Source organism: Chiloscyllium plagiosum, chromosome 21 (assembly GCF_004010195.1).
Source record: "Chiloscyllium plagiosum isolate BGI_BamShark_2017 chromosome 21, ASM401019v2, whole genome shotgun sequence".
NCBI lineage: Eukaryota > Metazoa > Chordata > Chondrichthyes > Orectolobiformes > Hemiscylliidae > Chiloscyllium > Chiloscyllium plagiosum.
The window spans coordinates 30084531-30103678 of record NC_057730.1 but is presented as its reverse complement, the minus strand read 5'-3'; the positions used below and the strand labels follow the sequence as shown (position 1 = coordinate 30103678).

Below are 19148 nucleotides of genomic sequence, written 5' to 3'. Positions count from 1 at the left end.
CAGAACTAGAGGGCATAGGTTTAAAGTGAGAGGGGAAAGATATAAAAGAGACCTAAGGGGCAACTTTTTCACGCAGAGGGTGGTACGTGTATGGAATGAGCTGCCAGAGGATGTGGTGGAGGCTGGTACAATTCAACATTTAAGAGGCATTTAGATGGGTATATGAATAGGAAGGGTTTGGAGGGATATGGGCCAGGTGCTGGCAGGTGGGACTAGATTGGGTTGGGATATCTGGTCGGCATGGGCAGGTTGGACCGAAGGGTCTGTTTCCATGCTGTACATCTCTATGACTCTAATGCTGAGAATGCATTGATACAATTGGATGGTTTCTCTCAGACCTCAGGCACTGAGATCAGTTTTGTGGCTTTTGTTTGCATTGCTTGTTTCTCTTGTGTCCAGTTCTGGCCAGTGAGATACCATTTCAAGAAGCTGAAACATTCATAAGGCAATTGGAGATTTAGTTTGGAAGGGGTTAGGCCATATTTAGTTGTTTCCATGTCACTTGGCTTTTTCTTTCTCTATCGCTTTCTTTCCCTGTCAATTTTGGTATTCAAAAGCTTGTTCATCAGAAATTTGAATCAATGTCCTTTTTCTTTGCTGATTTTGCATGATGTGTCTCCAGCATTTTCTGCTTTTGATTCTCTCTCTCATTCTTCTGATTGACAAGAGAGCTGACAACAGATTGCTGGGCTGTCCTTCTATGTTATCTGTTTCATAAATACCTTGAAATCTCCTAAAGCAGCTTTCACTTCTTATGAAGCAAGTGACCTTACTTATTTGAAATGATATGATGAAGAAAAGAAAGGTGAAAAGAGTACTTGGGATTTCAACCATTTAAATTGGTATAGCTCTTCCACTTCATTAATTAAAAATTGAGTCATCCTAACTGCATTTCAATCAATCCCATTGCTTTACCTCTACTGGTTTAGAAAAAGAAAAAAGCATATGCCAGGTTTAGACAGGAGAGATCGAGAAAGTTCTTGAGTATAAAGTAAGTAGGAGTATATTTAAGAGGGAAATCAGGAGGGCAAAAAGGGGACATGAGATAGCTTTGGCAAATAGAATTAAGGACAATCCAAAGGGTTTTTATAAATACATTAAGGACAAAAGAGTAACTAGGAAGAGAATAAGGAAGAAGGGTAAATGCCTGAAACGTCGAATCTCCTGTTCCATTGATGCTGCCTGACCTGCTGCGCTTTCCCAGCAACACATTTTTAAGCTCTCATCTCCAGCATCTGCAGTCCTCTTTCTCCCACTCAAAGATCAGCAGAGCAGCCTATCTGTGGAGCCACAGGAGATGGATGAGATACTAAACGAGTATTTTGCATCAGTGTTTATTGTGGATAAGGTCATGGAAGACATAGAATGTCGGGCAATAGATGGTGACATCTTGAAAAATGTCCATATTACAGAGGAGGTGCTGCTGGATGTTTTGAAATGCATAAAAATGGATAAATCCCCTGGACCTGATCAGGTGTACCCAAGAACTCTGTGAGAAACTAGGGAAGTGATTGCTGAGCCTCTTACTGAGATAGTTGTATCATCAATAGTCACAGGTGAGGTGCCAAATGACAGGAGGTTGACTAACATGGTACCACTATTTCAGAAAGGTGGTAAGGAAAAGCTATAGACAGGTGAGCCTAATGTTGGTGGTGGGCATGTTATTAGAGGGAATCCAGAGGAACAAGAAAGGCAAGGACTAATTAGGGATAGTCACCATGGCTTTGTGCATGGGAAATCATGTCTCATGAACTTGATAGAGTTTTTTGAAGAAGTAACAGAGGATTGAGGGCAGATTGGGGTGGACGTGATCTATATGGACTTCAGTAAGGTGTTCGACAAGGTTCCCCATGGGAGACTGGTTAGCAAGGTTAGATCTCATTGAATACAAGGAGAACTAGCTATTAGGATACAGAACTGTGCCACAAGGGTCCACCACTATTTGTAATTTATGTAAATAATTTGGATGTGAACATGGGAGGTATAGTTAAAGTTTGCAGATGACAGCAAAATTGGAGGTGTAGTGGACAGCGAAGAAGATTACCTTGGATTACAATGGGATCTTGATCAGATGGGCCAATGGACTGAAGAGTGGCAGATGGAGTTAATTTAGATAAATGTGAGGTGCTGCATTTTGGAAAGTCAAATCAGAGCAAGACTTATACATTTAATGATAAGCTCCCAGGGAGTGTTGCTGAACAAAGAGACCTTGGAGTGCAGGTTAAAGTTTCTTGAGAGTCATAGGTAGGTAGGATAATGAAGAAGACATTTGGTATGATTTCCTTTATTGGTCAGAGCGTCTTCCCCATTTTTGTGTGTTCGAATGTTGATTTTTGTTTTCTCACCAGTTACACTTGACCATTAAATAGCAATTAGCATTCTTCGATAACTTTATTTGGGGCACTGGCACTTGGGTTTCTGTCTAAATGTAAAATACTACCTTCAAGAGGAAAAGAAGAATGTTGCTCAAACTTGGATGCACAGTTGTTTGTTTGAAGCAATATTTCTGTTGCTAAATTTCTACCTGTGTCTCCTTGAGGTACTTAATTTTTTTCTTGGTTTTTAGTTTCCTATTTGGTCCATTTCTGATATCTGACTCATAATGAAAGGTTATGAGAAATTCTTTTTTTTATGCACAAGTATTAGGACATAAACTATCCCGAAGATTAGCACCGTCTGAAACAACTTTTAAAAAGGATGTACAGTAGATGCAAATTTGGAAAGGAAAATTAAAAGACTGAGTAAAGGATCATTTTCAAAAAAATGGCACAGCGTTGTCGGCTGGAACTGAAAGAATGTTCAGGAATAGGCCTAGGATTTGTAACTAACAAAGTCTGAAACTGTTGTGGTTCACATGCACATGCTCTCTAATATTTGGGCAGTGGGGAAGGTAAAGAAAAGTGAAAACAAACCCTTTAGATTCCACTCTAATCATTGATTGGGTTGCAGCTTTTCAACCAGAAATGTTAGCTATTCTGCCGTGGTATAATTTCACAAATGTTTTGCCGTTATGCAAGAACCTCTTAGACTACTTCAAAAAGTTTAGTGATGAAGCTATGCTGCACTGATTTGGCATGCTTCATAAATAAAACTTAATTTGTTATAATAATTACTTTTTGGGTATCTTTTATATATGTTTAGATGTCCTGTGCAACTTTTAATGCTTTTATTTTATTGATCATGTGAGTGTGCCACACATTTCCAGTGCATTGCAGTTTGCCCGAATGTAGTTTCTCTAAGGCTGCAAGACCTATGTTATAATTTAAACCCTAGCCTTCCTGATGGTGACCTTTGTGGAATCTATCGGACTCATTATGTGGCTATTGAATGTAAAACTTTTTTTTTAGTATTTGTATTTTAATATACAAGTTAATGGTGGAACGCTGAAGGGATCGCTGCCCAGCTGTTCACAGTCTAGCATAATAATTTAGACGAAAGGCAGATCTTAGCTTTGTTTTGTCAGAAAAATTAAGCAGTAAAGTAACTGTGAGAAGGCAAGAGAATCTGCAAGAAGTTATATCCAGGTTAATTGGATGGGCAAGAAATGGCAGCTCTGAATGTAGAATAATGTGGGATTGTCTTTGGAAGAAGAGAAAAACAATTTTTTTTGATGGTTTGAAACTATCAAATGTTCATCCTTGGGGATTTTCAAGTTATTGTTAACATTTATGAACAGTAAATAAGTCGGAAAACAACTAGTATGTTTGTCTTTATTATAATGAAATTGAAATACAAGGGTAAGGGCTTTTTGATGCAACGACAGAAAGGTTTGAAGCTATATCTACAGTACTCTGTGCAGTTTTAGTCTCAGTTACTTAAAGAAGGGTGTTGTTACCTTGAGATATGGTTTGGCTGCCAAAAACATTCACCTTGCTTGATTCCTGGGATGAGAGTTTGATGAGGTTGGGTCTATACTGATTGCTTCTCATTTTTCTAAACTCCAATGTCATAGAAACATGTATTATTTATAGGATAGATACCCAAAAGGTGTTCCCCCTTAACTGGAAAGTATCGAACTAACGGCACAATCATAAGGGGTCAATCATTTAAGACTGAGTTAAGAAATATCTTCACTCAGGTTTCTGAACCCGGCCTCTAAAGGCTTCGTTGTTCAGTATTTCAAAACAGCGACGTAATCTTATCTAAGGAAATCAACATATATAGTGATTGGGCAAGGAAGTTGAGGAAGACCAGCCATCATTTAAATGTTGAAGCAGATTCATAAAAAAAAAATCGATATCCTTTCTATAGTGTGGAGTTTAATACTTTGAAGTACTCAGGCTGTGGTCATATTGGGGTTTTTCAACATTACAAAAACCAAATGGGATTCATGAATATTGGTCTATAATCTCTTGAGGTAAAGTCTGGAATGTGGTTGCAGAGCAAGATTTAGCTTTCTTTTAATCTTCAATATTTAGCAATACAATACATTCAGTTGCAAAGCTTATGTTTTCAGTAAAATAGGAGAAATTGCTAAAGAAACTGACAGCATCTGTGTAGAGCGAGTTAATGTTTTGAGTCCATTGACCCTTCAAAATTAGTGTATAAATTTTAGATGGACTTGCTTTTTATGTACTTTGAACACTGTCGGGCAGTCCACTGTGAACAACTCAACAGCAGTGGAACTTCAGTTGTTGGGACAAAGAATCAGTGTAAATGTATTTTAATGTTGGGCTTTAATTTTTTGATGCTGGCCTTTATAGATATTTATAGATATATATCCAAAATGTTACAGTTGGTAATAAAGTCTTCAATCTTATTCTTCACCATTATCAACATCTCATTTATTCTTCCTACCCAATTTCCCTATCCACTTTCATGTTCAAAGCCATTAACACTTATAAAGTGCTCGAGATGTTCTTTGATGTAGGAGGATCCTTGCCTTTGTGATACCTTTCATGTTTGTTGAATATCCCAAAGGATTCTATAGCCCATTAATTAGCACTGAAGTGGTTGTCACTGTTCTTATAGTGGAATGTTTAACTAGCTGCAATTAAATATATGACTGGACATTTGGAGTAAATATTGGCCAAAGAACCAGGAGACTGTCCTGTTTTCCTGCCAATTCTATTATAGGGTTATTTTAACGTGCACCTGAGGGCAAAGGAACCCACAATTTAATAATGTGTTCAAGAAAGAGCTCAATTTCCTCAACACTGTACTGAACAGTAATTCTAGAATGGAGCCTGAGCCCATATCCTTCAACTTATAGGGCATAGGTAATACTAACACAGTTGATCTGGCATTTAGAAATTACATTGCGATAACTGTTAGATTGCTGATATGGGAGATTGTTTGCACTCAGTGTTATGCTGGCTCCAGAAGATTAACTTGTAGACCCTGATAGAGCTCAAAATGGAATTTCATATTGCTGCCAGCACACCAATTCCCTGACTATCCTGCTCAGGACCACTTTCCTGTAAGTGGAATAGAAGGGTGGTAGCAAAGTTATCGACCCATAAGTGGCACGTCGTCAGTTGAGCCTAATGATGGACAGCAACTTGGAAATTTAATTGGGTCTTTAGGTACCTAAAGGCTTCAAGGAACCATACCACCAACTCTTGATGGGAAGAGAGGGCTGGTGTCCAAACAGGGTTAGTGGGTCCGCTTGTGTGGCTTAACTAGCCACAGGCTGCCCTACTAATGGGTTCCCCCTCCAAAATAGTAGCCCATTGCTCAGGGCTACAGGCCTCCTCACAGTCCCTACTTCCAGTAATGGGCCTGAAGAATCATAAGTGTGCCTGCATAGATCCCTGAAAGTTGCCACCCAGGTTGATAGTGTTTTTAGCATAGGGTGTGTTAGCTTTTATTGGTAAAGGGATTGAGGTTTGGAGCCACGAGGTCATGTTCCAGCTGTGCAAAACTCTGGTGTGGCCGCACTTGGGGAATTGTATGCAGTTGGGCTCACCGTGTTATAGGAAAGATGTGGAAGTGTTGGAAAGGGTTCAGAGGAGATTTACTAGAATGATGCCTGATATGGAAGCGAGTTCTTATGAGGAAAGGCTGAGGGACTTAAGGCTGTTTTTAAAGCAGATTGAGAGGTGACTTAATTGAGACATACAATCAGAAGGTTAGATGGATGGTGATGGCGAGCATGAGGGGACATAGCTGTAAATTGAGGGGTGATAGATATTGGACAGATGTCAGAGGTAATTTCTTTATTCAGCGAGTAGTAGGGGCATGGAACACCCTGCCTGTAACAATAATAGACTCGCCAACTTTGAGAGCATTTAAATGGTCATTGGATGATAATGGAATAGCGTAGGTTAGATGAGCTTCAGATTGGTTTCACAGGTCTGCACAACATCAAAGGCCAAAGGGCATTTACAGTGCCGTAATGTTCTATGTTATACCCATTAATAACAGTTGTGTCCATCCCCATCCCATAATTGAGGGCAGCTGACCACCACCAGCAAACCCCCCCCCCCCCCCCCCCCCCCCGCCCCACTCAATTTTATTGGCACTAAAGCCCATAGTGAATATTCTGCTTCGTAAGTTTTAAATCTAATAGGCGGTGGGTTTATAGCATCCTACCGACATTCGACGTACAAGCATACGTATATTCTGCACGAAATCAGAGTAGACGTAAAACATTCAGTCCTTCAAGTCTACTTTACCGTTCAATGAGATCATGGCTGATCTGTTTATTTTTTTTTGAATTCCACATTCCCAACCACCCCATAAAACTTAAATTTGTGTTAGGCAAGGATATCCATGTATCTCAGCCTTTTCAATAAATAGAGCCTATATTAGTAAACCATTATGTGGTTGTGTTCTGTTTGAAAATATATGAGAAATTGGTGAAACCCATTAAAACAATAATTTGCTTAACCTAACCAATTTATGTTTGTAAGTATTTGCAAATGTGATTTCTTGCTTTCTAACCAGACTATTGTATTTGACATTGCAGGATGAGACTGGTGCCTATCTAATTGACCGAGATCCTACCTACTTTGGACCTGTGCTTAATTACCTGCGACATGGGAAACTGGTTATTAATAAAGATTTAGCAGAGGAAGGCAAGATCTATTTGTTACATCTTTAATTTTTATTTATATTTATTGCATCCTTGGATTATAGATAAATAAAATCCCTACAGTGTGGAAGCAGGCCATTCGGCCCATTGAGTCCACACTAACCCTCCGAAGAGTAACCCATCCAGACCCCATCACAGACTTTGTTGCAAATTTGGACGAATGAGCTGAACTTCAAAGTAACTGTCCTTGCCATCCCAAGGCAGCATTTAAATGGAATGGCATCAAAGACCCCTGGAAAAATTGAAATTGATGGGAATCAAGTGGGGAAACTTTCCATGGTTGAAGTAATACCTGCACAAATACAAATGTCTGTGCTTGTTCGGGGCCAATCATTTCAACTCCAAGACCATACTATGAGGAATTCTTAAAGTAGTGTCCCAGGCTTAACCATATTCACCTGCTTCACCAGTGACTTTCCTTCCACCTAAGGTCAGATGTGGGAATTATAGTTGATGATTACATATTGTTTAGTAACATTTGAGACTCCTCGGGTACTATGTCTGCTTGCATCCATCAGGTTATGGACAACATTCAGATTTAAATTGGTAAGCAGCATGTGGTTTTCATGTCAGCCAATTGCAAGGCAATGACTGTCTCCCCATGACATTCAATAGCTTTACAATTGTTGAATCCCCTACCATCATCTTCCTGGGAGGAGCATTAGTGACCAGAAACTTAACTGGTCCAGCAGTAATACTAATACAGACTGCAGAGCAGGCTTGGAATTCTGCAGTAACTAACTCACTCCCTGACTGTCCGAAGTTTTTCCATTAACTAAAAGGCACAGGTCTGGATTGTGATGGAGTAGCCTCCACTTGACTGGATGAGTCCAGCTCCAACAACAATTAAGAGGCTCAACAAAATCTAAACTAAAGCAACCAGCTTTATTGGCACCCATCCACCATTTTAAGCACTCTGTCACTGGCACGTATACCATCTGCACGATACGGTGCAGCAACTCATCAAGGCTGTTCTGCTCCAACAAAACCCAACATCTCTAACACTCAAAAGAACAAAGACAACATATGCTTGCAAACATCAACAGTTTTTTCCCCTTCAACATGCACACCATCGTGACTAAGAACTATATAGTCACTCCTTCAGTCATGGTGGAGGAAACTCTTAAAATTCTTTTCTACAGAACTGGATGTACCTACATCAAGAAAGTGGCTCAGCACTACCTTCTTAAAGGAAGAATTGGATAACAAATGCTGTCACATTCTAGGAACAAATAAAAACTTGCAAATCATTGATTTCATGGTTGAAAGGAATGTTGTTTAATCTCTGTTTGATATTATAGAATGAATGTAGTTGATGGTAGTTTGTCCCTTTCAGGTGTGCTGGAGGAAGCAGAATTTTACAACATTACATCACTAATAAAGTTAGTGAAAGACAGAATAAGAGAGAGAGACACCAAAACATCACAGGTAAGTGGAGAGAGACCATGTGCAAATATGAAACATTGTCTTGGGGAATTAATGAATTGAGGTTGGAAGCAAGAACTTAGCGCAATTTCTTTTCAGCACTATTTTCAGCAATCAAGAAGTTTGCTCAATTTCTGGGTAGATCTTTAGATCTCATTCACTCGGTGGCATTCCCTCTTGAAAGCTGTAATTTTCCCTCACAATATTGATCATGCAATCTCCTTGAGCTGCTTTGGAAAGCAGTGGTTCCATGAGGACTATTAGAAGAGGAGTAGGGCATTCAACTTGCCTTTGACCTTTTCGCTATGTGCCATTACTTTCTCCGACTCAGTGAGGAGACAGTCCCCAAGTCTATCCCAATTAGATGGAGAATCAAACCCATTTGATTTAAATCAGTTAGCATAATTCCAATCTACATTCCACCTAGCCAACTGAACTAAATGGTATGATATAGCTTGATATTCTTAGCTTCCAAATATCAATCAATCTTTGTCTTTTATAAGTTGTTTGAGTTGTTCCACTCACCTTTAGACTTTTGGCAGGGGTTTCAAATTTCCAAAACTGAGTTGTGTGGAAATACTGCCTCCTGATTTTACATCTAAATGGCTTAGTTCTAATTTCAAGATTATGTCCCAGGCTTCTGGAGCTTCCACTGAAGGAATGAATTTGTCTACTTTTTATGTAAAATCCTTCAATCACTTTAAACGTACCTAGCATTTTATAAACTTAAAAGTAGCATAACCAGTTTTATTTTACCCATCTGTCTGCTTTAATCTTCATGCCATAGTATCATTCTGGTTGATCTATATGGTACCCTCTCCGTGGTTTATGTATCTTCCTGAAATGCAATATCTAAAACTGAATTCGGTGTTCCAAATGAGAATATGAAAAAGACTTGTAGAATTACATTCTCCCTTAGTATTCCAACCATTTTGAGATAAATGCAATCATTCTGTTAGCATTGCTTTTTCTACCCATTCGTTAGATTTTAATGATTTGTATCCATGGAAACTGCAATTCCTCTGTTCCTCCACTGCTTCTGTTCTCTTGGCATGATTGCAAGCCCTTCAGTGTCATTTTGTGCCCCTAGCTATTAATACCACTGGACTTACAATGGCAAGGTTAGACAAAGAAACAGTATTCTGAAAGCTTGTGATTTCAAATAAACATGTTGGACTAACCTGGTGTCGTGTGACATCTGATCTTGTCCACGCTAGTCCAACACCGGCACATCCACCTCATGGCTACCACTGATAATGGCAGTTAACATTCTCATGACTCAAGTTGCTGTCAGTGATCGTCTCCAACAAGAAATAACCAAGCCATCTTCTCTTAATGAGCATTGCATTTCCATTGCTGAATCCACCACCATCAATATCCTGACCAGAAACTTTATGAAACAGACTATTAGAGCAGATCACCTATCTGCAGAAACAAGCATTTTCCTGTCTTCCCCAAGCTAGTCCACTATCCCACAGACACATGTCAGAGGTGTGATGGAAAGCTCTTCATGTGCCTGGGTGGATACAACCCCAACAAAAGCCAAGATGCTCAATACCATGTCCATTCAGCACCTTAAATATTCAATCCCTCTCCCAGTGCACAAAGTCAGCAATGTGTAATATTGACAAAATAAAAGCAAATTACTGCGGATGCTGGAATCTGAAACCAGAAGAGAAAATGCTGGAAAATCTCAGCAGGTCTGGCAGCATCTGTAAGGAGAGAAAAGAGCTGACGTTTCGAGTCTAACTGACCCCAGCTTTGACAAAGGGTCAGTTAGACTCGAAACATCAGCTCTTTTCTCTCCTTACAGATGCTGCCAGACCTGAGAGAGTTTCCAGCATTTTCTCTTTTGGTGTAACATTGACCAGATAGATTACATTATCTGCAAGTTGGCTCAGTGGTTAACACTGTTGCCTCTCAGTGCCAGAGACCCGGATTCAATTCTTGCCTCTGGTGATTCTGTGTGGAGTTTGCCTGTGTCTACATGAGTTTTCTCTGGGTGCTCCGGTTTCCTCCCACAGTTCAAAAGATGAGCAGGTTAGGTGAACTGGCTATGCTAAATACCCATTGTGTTCAGGCATGTGTAGGTTAGATGCATTAGTCAAGGATAAATATAAGGTAGGGGGAATGTGTCTGGGTTGGTTACTCTTCAGAGGGTCAGTGTGGACTTGTTGGGCCAAAGGGCCTGTTTCCACACTGTAGGGATTCTACATAAACCCATCAAGACTCCCTTGATGCAACTTCTATCGTGTGGGCTCTACCAGAAGATGATGCAAATAACTCCAAATTGCATGCCATCCTGAACTGTATCATTGTTCTTTCAGTGATGCTGGTGCAAAGTCCTGAACTCCCATCATAACAAAATTGATGTAACTATACCAGATGGGCTGTAGCAAGTTAAAATGCCAGCTCAACACTTCCTCCTCAAGAGCAAATGGAGTAGTCTACAAAATCCTAGCCTTGCCTATGCTGTCATCCCATGAATGAAAAAAACTGTGCCTTTGTGTTGATCTTTTGTATATCAGCAAGTAATTCCCCAAATGTCTGTATAAAAATGAAGAATAATTCAACCACATAGAGAGATTTGTTGTTACTAGTGGTCCATGATGATTTAGCTGATTGGACTTGAAATATCTTTCAGTTTCCATATATTCTTAGTTAATGTTGAAAAAGTGAAACTTTTATTCATACCAGTATTTGGTGCAAAGTAGGAGTAGACTATATTTCAGTGTGCATGTGCTAGGATCAAATAGCCTGCTGACACTCATTATCGCATCTTCAAGTTGAAGAATGGTCACTTAGGCAAGGTGTCAGAAGATCACCATTGCAGTAGAATTGTACCACGTGGAGAAGCATTAAGAGCATGAAATGGGAAGAGGAAATTGGAAGTGTGACAGGATTATGTGGAATTTCTTTGTACACTCATGGGATGTATGCGATGGTGGATGACCAGGAATCTCACCCCTAGATACCCTTGAATTAAGTGGCTTACTAGGCCACCTCAGAAAGAGTGTAAACCACATTGCTGTGGGTCTGGAGTCACATGTAGGCCTAGGTGAGGGTGGCGGATTTCCTTCCCTGAAGGACATTAGTGAGCCTGATCTGTTTTTCCTGACAATCAGCAATGGTTTCACTGTGATCAGTAGATTCTTAACTCCAGACTATTTTTACTGGATTCAAATTCCACAATCTTTCATGGTGGGATCCAAACCTGGTTCCCCAGAACAAAGTTTCTGGATTAATAGTCTAGTGATAATACCACAAGACCATTGCCTCCCCATAATCCAATTTCAAATGGTTTTTTCAAAAAAACAGTTTTGTTCTAAGTTATAGCCACGGAAAGACATGCTGAAAGGATTGTTAAATGTGTACAAATCCTCTCCATTTGCAGAGTATTTACAGCATTATTAACAATACCTAACTGCTAAGCAAATGTGAAAATTGCAGCAATGGTTAACTATATTTGAAAAGTGCTGCAACAAACGTTTGTAAAAATACAGGCTGTTGTCAAAGATCTGAAAGAAACCAGCGAAGTTCTGAGTGCACAGATGGTGAGAATGTTGATAACAGTATGCTACTTTTGTTATCATAAGGAAAAGCAACTGAGCTGCCAAGCCAGGCCTGCAGGTCAGTAATAACTGTAAATTCAACTCTGCATTGCTACTTTAAAAGAAAATGTGTTCTGCAACTTCCTGCATGGTTTGGCTCATTTAGTATGACCAAGGACCGGAGTTCAATCTGTCTCTGTTGAGTTAGCTGATAATGGGTGCACACAGTAAAACTTGCTGGAATTTGTTTATTTTCCTGCATTAGGCAGAGGAAAATCAGCAAGGATTTCCTTTTCCTTTTTATCTATCCAGAAACCCATGATGGAAATGCATGTATGTGGGGCAGGGACAGGTTGAGCTGTGAATGCTATTCTAAAATCATTTGTTTAGTATTACATGATAACTGACTAGTTGACAAGGTGCCAGAACAAGGAGTTTCTGATAGAGATGGGAAAAGCCTACCTAAAAATAAGTGCCCTTTAAGAAAATTCAGTATTGTCGTTTGATTAGATTAGATTACTTACAGTATGGAAACAGGCCCTTCAGCCCAACAAGTCCACACTGACCCGCCGAAGCGCAACCCGCCCATACCCCTACATTTACCCCTTCTTACCTAACACTACGGGCAATTTAGCATGGCCAATTCACCTGACCTGCACATCTTTTGGACTGTGGGAGGAAACCAGAGCACCCGGAGGAAACCCACGCAGACACAGGGAGAATGTGCAAACTCCACAGTCAGTCGCCTGAGTCGGGAATTGAACCCGGGTCTCTGGCGCTGTGAGGCAGCAGTGCTAACCACTGTGCCACCGTGCCGCCCACATATTTGGGTGAAATATGATTATTTTAAATTGAAATATATACTTTTTATTTTTACTTAAGTGTATAATGGAATATTGCTTTCAGTGAAGATATATACACTGTATTCCAGTTTAATAATTTACAAACTCTGAAGTATAACTTGTAAAAAAAAAAAGAACCTTTTGTGTCTCTTCAGCTGCATTTTAAAATTCTATCTCAAGCTCTGATATGATTTTCCATCATTAGAAAAATCCTCAACTGTGGTTCATTATTTTCTTTAATGGATCTTTGATTTGATTCCTTTTACCTTGTAACCTTCAGATTCCAATGAAGCATGTGTATCGAGTATTGCAGTGCCAGGAAGAGGAGCTCACCCAGATGGTGTCTACAATGTCTGATGGATGGAGGTTTGAACAGGTAAAGATGTTAAAGCAGTCACTTAGATTTTTAGATCTGTCCAGCACTAGATTACGCTTAGGAATAATGTAAGAATTCCTTCTTTGTTCTTTGTGCTTAACCTTTGTGCACTACATCATTAGAAACAAGTGTATTTCATCAATTTGAAGGCAACCTTAATCATTGGCCAAACCAAATTCAAATTCAAAAAAATGTGACTTACCTAATCAAATTCTCATTTCTGCATTTATGTATCCTCAATCAATGGATATTTTAAAACTGAAGCATTGTGTAAAATGTTAAAACAACTGGAAATGTACCTTACCAAAAGATGCATAAGCATTTAGTGATGTAAATTTCAAATGCTTAACGAATGCACTATTGCTGCAGGCTGGGACATTTCAGTATAATTCCTTCCAAATGTTTTCTTAGCCTCGGGATATGAATAGTTTTTCATTCCAAGGGAATATTTTCTCCCAAAATAATTGTTTTTGCATGCTATACAGCAATACGCATAACTGGGCACTGTATTTATAATTCTGGCAGTAGCTACATTTTATTCCCTGAATAAAAACGCCCCTATCATTTTAAAATTGCAAAAGGTCCACACTGTACTGCCAATTAAGAATAACATTGATGTTGCTGCACTGCTCCAATATATCCTCTTAGAGGATGAAATTGTATCATAAATTTATAAATTGACTTTATAAAGTGGATCATGTTACATAGGTAATATACTTTGTCAACATTTTCCATGATAGATTTGTAAACCTATATTTACAATAGTATGATAGTAGAGAAGGGGTGAGGGTTTAGCTCAATTGGCTGGACAGCTGGTTTGCAATGCAGAGTAATACCAAAAGCATGAGTTCATTTCCTGTACCATTTGGTATCACCATGAAAGTCCTGCCATCTCAACCTTGCACCTGTCCTATGGCAAGGTGACACTCGGATTAAACTCACTAACTTGTGTCTCTCTATTGTGAGAGTAGCTTAGATCCTCTGGGACCATGGCAATTTCATTTTAACTGGCAGAAAGATGGGCTTACATGATGAATTTAAGTAAATAATTTCCATTTAAATGTTGATATAGATATTTATGATAAACATAAAATCAGAATGTTTAAATGTAAAACAGACAAACTATCTCTGCTCTTTAAAATTCTTATAACATCACAGCTGAACCCTAGTTTGGCCTGAATGGGTAATTACAAATGAAGTTGTTCATTAATAGTTGCTGCATTTTGCTCAAGGGCAGAAAAACTGGTGGAGCCTTCAAGAATCTCAATTGTTAGGGTGCAGAAGAATACCATTTGGCCCATTGTGCTTGCACTGGTTCTGTCATCTAGTGCCAGTTTCCTGACTTTTCCTGCACACCATTTATATACCAAAAATATCCAATTTTAATCCCCCTTAACCCCCCCCCCCCCAACAACATGCACGCGCAGACACACGTGTTCAGTGTTTGAGGTCCTTACATGTAACATGATAAGAAATTGATTAATATGTAAATATAGATCTGTTGTCTTCATTTTTCAGAGGTTCTGGTAAGTTGGAACATATCAGACAGTACATATAGCTTTTTTTTGAATTTACAACATAATAAGGTTTTCATTTACATGGTGTCAGATCCTATTTCTCAAGCAGGAGAGATAGTGGTAATGTTGCTGGACCAGTAATCCAGAGGTCCAGGCTGTTGCTGTAGGTGCATGGATTGTAATCCATGGTGGAATTTAATTCATTTTAATAAATTTGAAAAACGAAGTTAGTTTTAATGATGGTGACCATGTTAACTTTGATCAATTGCTGTAAAAACCCATCTGATTTCTCTAATGTCTTTCAGGGAAAGAAATCTACCATCCTTACATGCTCTGAACTACATGTGATTCCAGACTCTCAGGAATCTGATTAACTCTTAACTGGCCTCTGAAATGATCTAGTAAGCCACTCAATTCAGGGGCAACTAGGGGCAACATGCTGGCTATGCCAGTAGAGCCCACATCACATGAAAGAATAAAGAAACGCTTCAGATATTAACACAGAATAGTTTCTTGTTACTTTGAAGTGACCATTCTGTATGCAAAGCATTAGGCAATAAGAGCCAAAGATACAGATTAAGCTATTCAGCTCAACAAGTCTGTTCTGTCGATTTGATCATGACTGATCTGTTTCTCAACTCATTCTCCTGCTTTCTCCCCTTAGCCCTTGATCCCTAACTAATCAAGAATCTGTATCTGTCTTAAATACACTCGATGACTAGGCCTCAATAACCTCTGCAGCAATGAATTCCACAGAGAAATCACACTCTGGCTGAAGAAATTCTTCCGCATCTCTGTTTGGAAGGGTCATCAGTTCCCCAGGTCCTAGTCTGTCCTATATGGTGGCAACGTCTTCTCCATGTCCACACTATCTCAGTATTCTGTAAGTTTCAATTAGATACCTCATTGTTATAATACAGGAAGCCAGAGCCCTCAATACCCAGTACTCACAACCACTCCCCTAATGACACACACTTCATTCCCATGATCACTCTTGTAAGCTTCCTCTGGAATGCCTCCAATGCCAGCACATCTCTCCTTAGATAAGGAGTCCAAAACTGCTCTCAGTATTTCAAATGTGGTCTGACCAAATTCTTGTACAGCCTCAGTAGTGTATCTCTGCTCTTGTTTTCTAGCCCTCTTGAAATGAATGCCAACATTGCATTTGACTTTCTAACCATCAATGGAACCTGCATGTTAACTTTACGAGAATCCTGAACTAGAACTCTCAGGTCCCTTTGCACTTCAGATTTCTAAAGCCTTTCCATGTTTAGAAAATACCCCTATATTCTTCCTACCAAAATGTATACCCTTACATTTTCCCAGACTGTACTCCTTCTTTGCCCATAGACTGTCCATGTCCTGCTGCAACCTCCCGCTAGTAATTCCACTAGTTACTGATTGCCAACCAGAATTGCACTCATTTATCCCCACTCTTTGCTTCCTGTTAGTCAACCAATCGTGTATCCATGCTAATACTTTACCAGTAATTCCTCCATCTACCTTTGTGTCATCTGCAACCTTAGAACAATGCCCTCAGTTCCTTTGTCCAAATTGTGACTGTATAACATGAATAGTTATAGTGTCAACACTGACCCCTGCAGAACTCTACTAGTAACAAGTTGTCTTACTGGAAAGGGCACCTTCATCTCTATTCTCTATCCTGTGCCAATCAGTCAAGCCTCTATCCTTGCATTTACCTTGCCCCTAATGCCATGAGTTCTTATCTTATATAGCCGCCTCCTGTGCAGCACCTTGGCAAAGGTCTTCTGGAAATCCAAATACATAAGAACAAGTAGCAGGAGTAGACCATCTGGCCCTTTTGAGGCTGCTCCCGCCATTCAATAAGGTCATGGCTGATCTTTTCATGGCTGCAACTCCACTTACCCGCCCTCTCGCTATAACCATTAATTCCTTTATTAGTCAAAAAAATCTATCTAAGCTTTGAAAATGTTTCTTGAATAGTATCAACTATTTCACTGGGCAAGGAATACCATAGATTCACAACCCTCTTGAAGAAGTTCCTTCTCAATTCAGTCCTAAACCTGCTCCCCCTAATCTTGAGGTTATGCCCTCTTGTCCTAGTTTCACCTGCCAGTGGAAACATCCTCTCTACGTCTACCTTTATCTATTCCCTTCATAATTTCACATGTTTCTATAAGATTCCCCCTCATCCTTTTGATTTCCAAGGAATATAATCCCAATCTACTCAGTCTCTCCTCATAAGCCAACCCCCTCAACTCTGGAATCAACGTAGTGAACCATCTCTGCAGCCAGTATATCGTTTTTCAAGTAAGGAGACCAAAACTTTATGCAGTACCCCAGATGTGGCCTCACAGCTGCAACATGACCTCCCTGCTTTTAAACTCTCTCCCTTTAGCAATGAAGAACAAAATTCAATTTGCCTTCCTAATTACTTGTTGTACCTGCAGACCAACCTTCTGTGATTCATGCACAAGGATACCCAGGTCCCTCTGCATAGCAGCATACTGCAACTTTTTACCTTTCAAGTAATAGTCCTTTTTATTACTGCTCCTACCAAAATGGATGACTTCACAGTTATTAACATTGTATTCCACCTGTCAGATTTTTACCCCACTCACTTCAAGTGTCTATGTTCCTGTGTGAAATTTAACAGTCCTCTGTCCATTTTGCTGTGCCACTCATCTTAGTGTCATCTGCAAACTTTGACACACTATCTGTGATTCCCAACTCCAAATCATCGATGTAAATTGTGAATAATTGCGGTCCCAACACTGATCCCTGAGGCACACCACTAGTTACTGATTGCCAACCAGAATTGCACTCATTTATCCCCACTCTTTGCTTCCTGTTAGTCAACCAATCGTGTATCCATTCTAATACTTTACCAGTAATTCCATGCATCTTTATCTTATGCATCAGCCTCTTGTGCGGCACCTTGATAAAGGCCTTTTGGAAATCTAGGTACGCCACATCTACTGGGTCCCGATTGTCCACCATACTCATAATGTCTTAAAATTACAAAAGGTTGATTAAGCATATGCCCATGCTGCGTCTGCCCAATGGGACAATTTTTATCTGGATGCCTTGCAATTTCTTCCTTGATAATAGACTCCAGCATCTTGCCTCCTACAGAAATTTAGCTAACCAGCCTATAATTCCCCATCTTTTGTCTACCACCCTTTTTAAACAGTGGCATCACATTTGCTGTTTTCCAATCTCTTTGAACTACCCCAGAGTCTGGCAAATTTTGGAAAATTACCACAAGTGCTTTTGCTATTTCTCCCGCCAAATAGATCAAATCCACTGGCTGTCCTTTATCTAACTTGTTACCATCTCAAAGCATTTGAATAGATTTTTCAGGCATGATCTCCTCTCGATGAATCTACATTGACTTTGTCCTGTTTTACCATACGCTTCAAAGTACTCTACAATCTCACCCTTAATAATGGATTCTAAAACCTTACCAAAGACTGAAGTCAGGCTAACCGGCCTGTAATTTCCTGACCTCTGCCTCTATCTCTCCCTGTCTTTTTTAAAGAGTACTGTTACATTAGCCATTTTCCAGTCCTCTGCAACCTACCCTGACTTTGGTGATTCTTGAAAGATCACTGCCAGTGCCTCTGCAATTCCCTTAGCTGTCACCTTCCGAACTCTGGGATGTAGTCCATCCAGTCTGGGTGATTTATCCGCCTTCAGACCTTTCAGCTTCCCCAGCACCTTCTCCTTAGTGATGTCCACTGCACTCACCTATTCCCCCAATTCTTTTGAAGTTCTGATATGTTGCTGGTGTCTTCCAGTGTGAAAGCTGATGTAAAGTTTCCATTCATACGTTCCATTTCTTTGTCCCCATTACTACTCCAGCCTCATTTTCCAACAGTATATGTGTCCCCACTCTTTCTTACCTTGTAGGTATTTAAAAAAACTCTTGTAATCTTCTTTTATATCGCTAGCCAGCTTCCTCCCATCTTCTACCCTCCTTTATTGCTCTTTTAATTTTGAAAGGCTTCATGCTAATCTTTACCATATTGTACGCTTTATCGTTTGCTTTTATGTTGTCCCTGAGTTCCCTTGTCATCATGGTTGCTTCATCCTCTCCTTAGTGTGTTTCTTCTTTCTTGGAATGAATTTCTGCTATGCCTCCTGAATTGCCCCCATAAATTCCTGCCATTGCAGCTCGACTTCCCTGCTAGGCTTTCCTTCCAATCAACTCTGGCCACCTCCTCCCTCGTTTTTGTAATAACCTTTACTCAATCGTAATGCCACTCATCTTATTCAATCTTCTTCCCCCTTAAACTGCAAGATGAATTCTGTCATATTATGGTCACTGCTCCCTAGCGTTCCTTCACCTTCAGTTCCTTTAATCTGTCTGATCACTAAATCCAGAATTGCCTGTTCTCTAGTGGATTCTACCACAAG

At 39.8% G+C, this 19148-nt stretch overlaps 1 protein-coding gene across 2 annotated transcripts in view; it reads left to right on the top strand.

Moving 5' to 3' along the window:
- LOC122560703 (BTB/POZ domain-containing protein KCTD5-like) overlaps positions 1-19148 on the top strand; it is a 67684-nt gene that overhangs the window by 34161 nt on the left and 14375 nt on the right. For both annotated transcript variants that reach the window (XM_043711642.1, XM_043711643.1), the window contains exons 2-4: positions 6911-7019; positions 8373-8464; positions 13135-13230. In XM_043711642.1, the coding sequence (XP_043567577.1) occupies positions 6911-7019; positions 8373-8464; positions 13135-13230 (297 nt within the window). The remainder of the gene's footprint in view (positions 1-6910; positions 7020-8372; positions 8465-13134; positions 13231-19148) is intronic.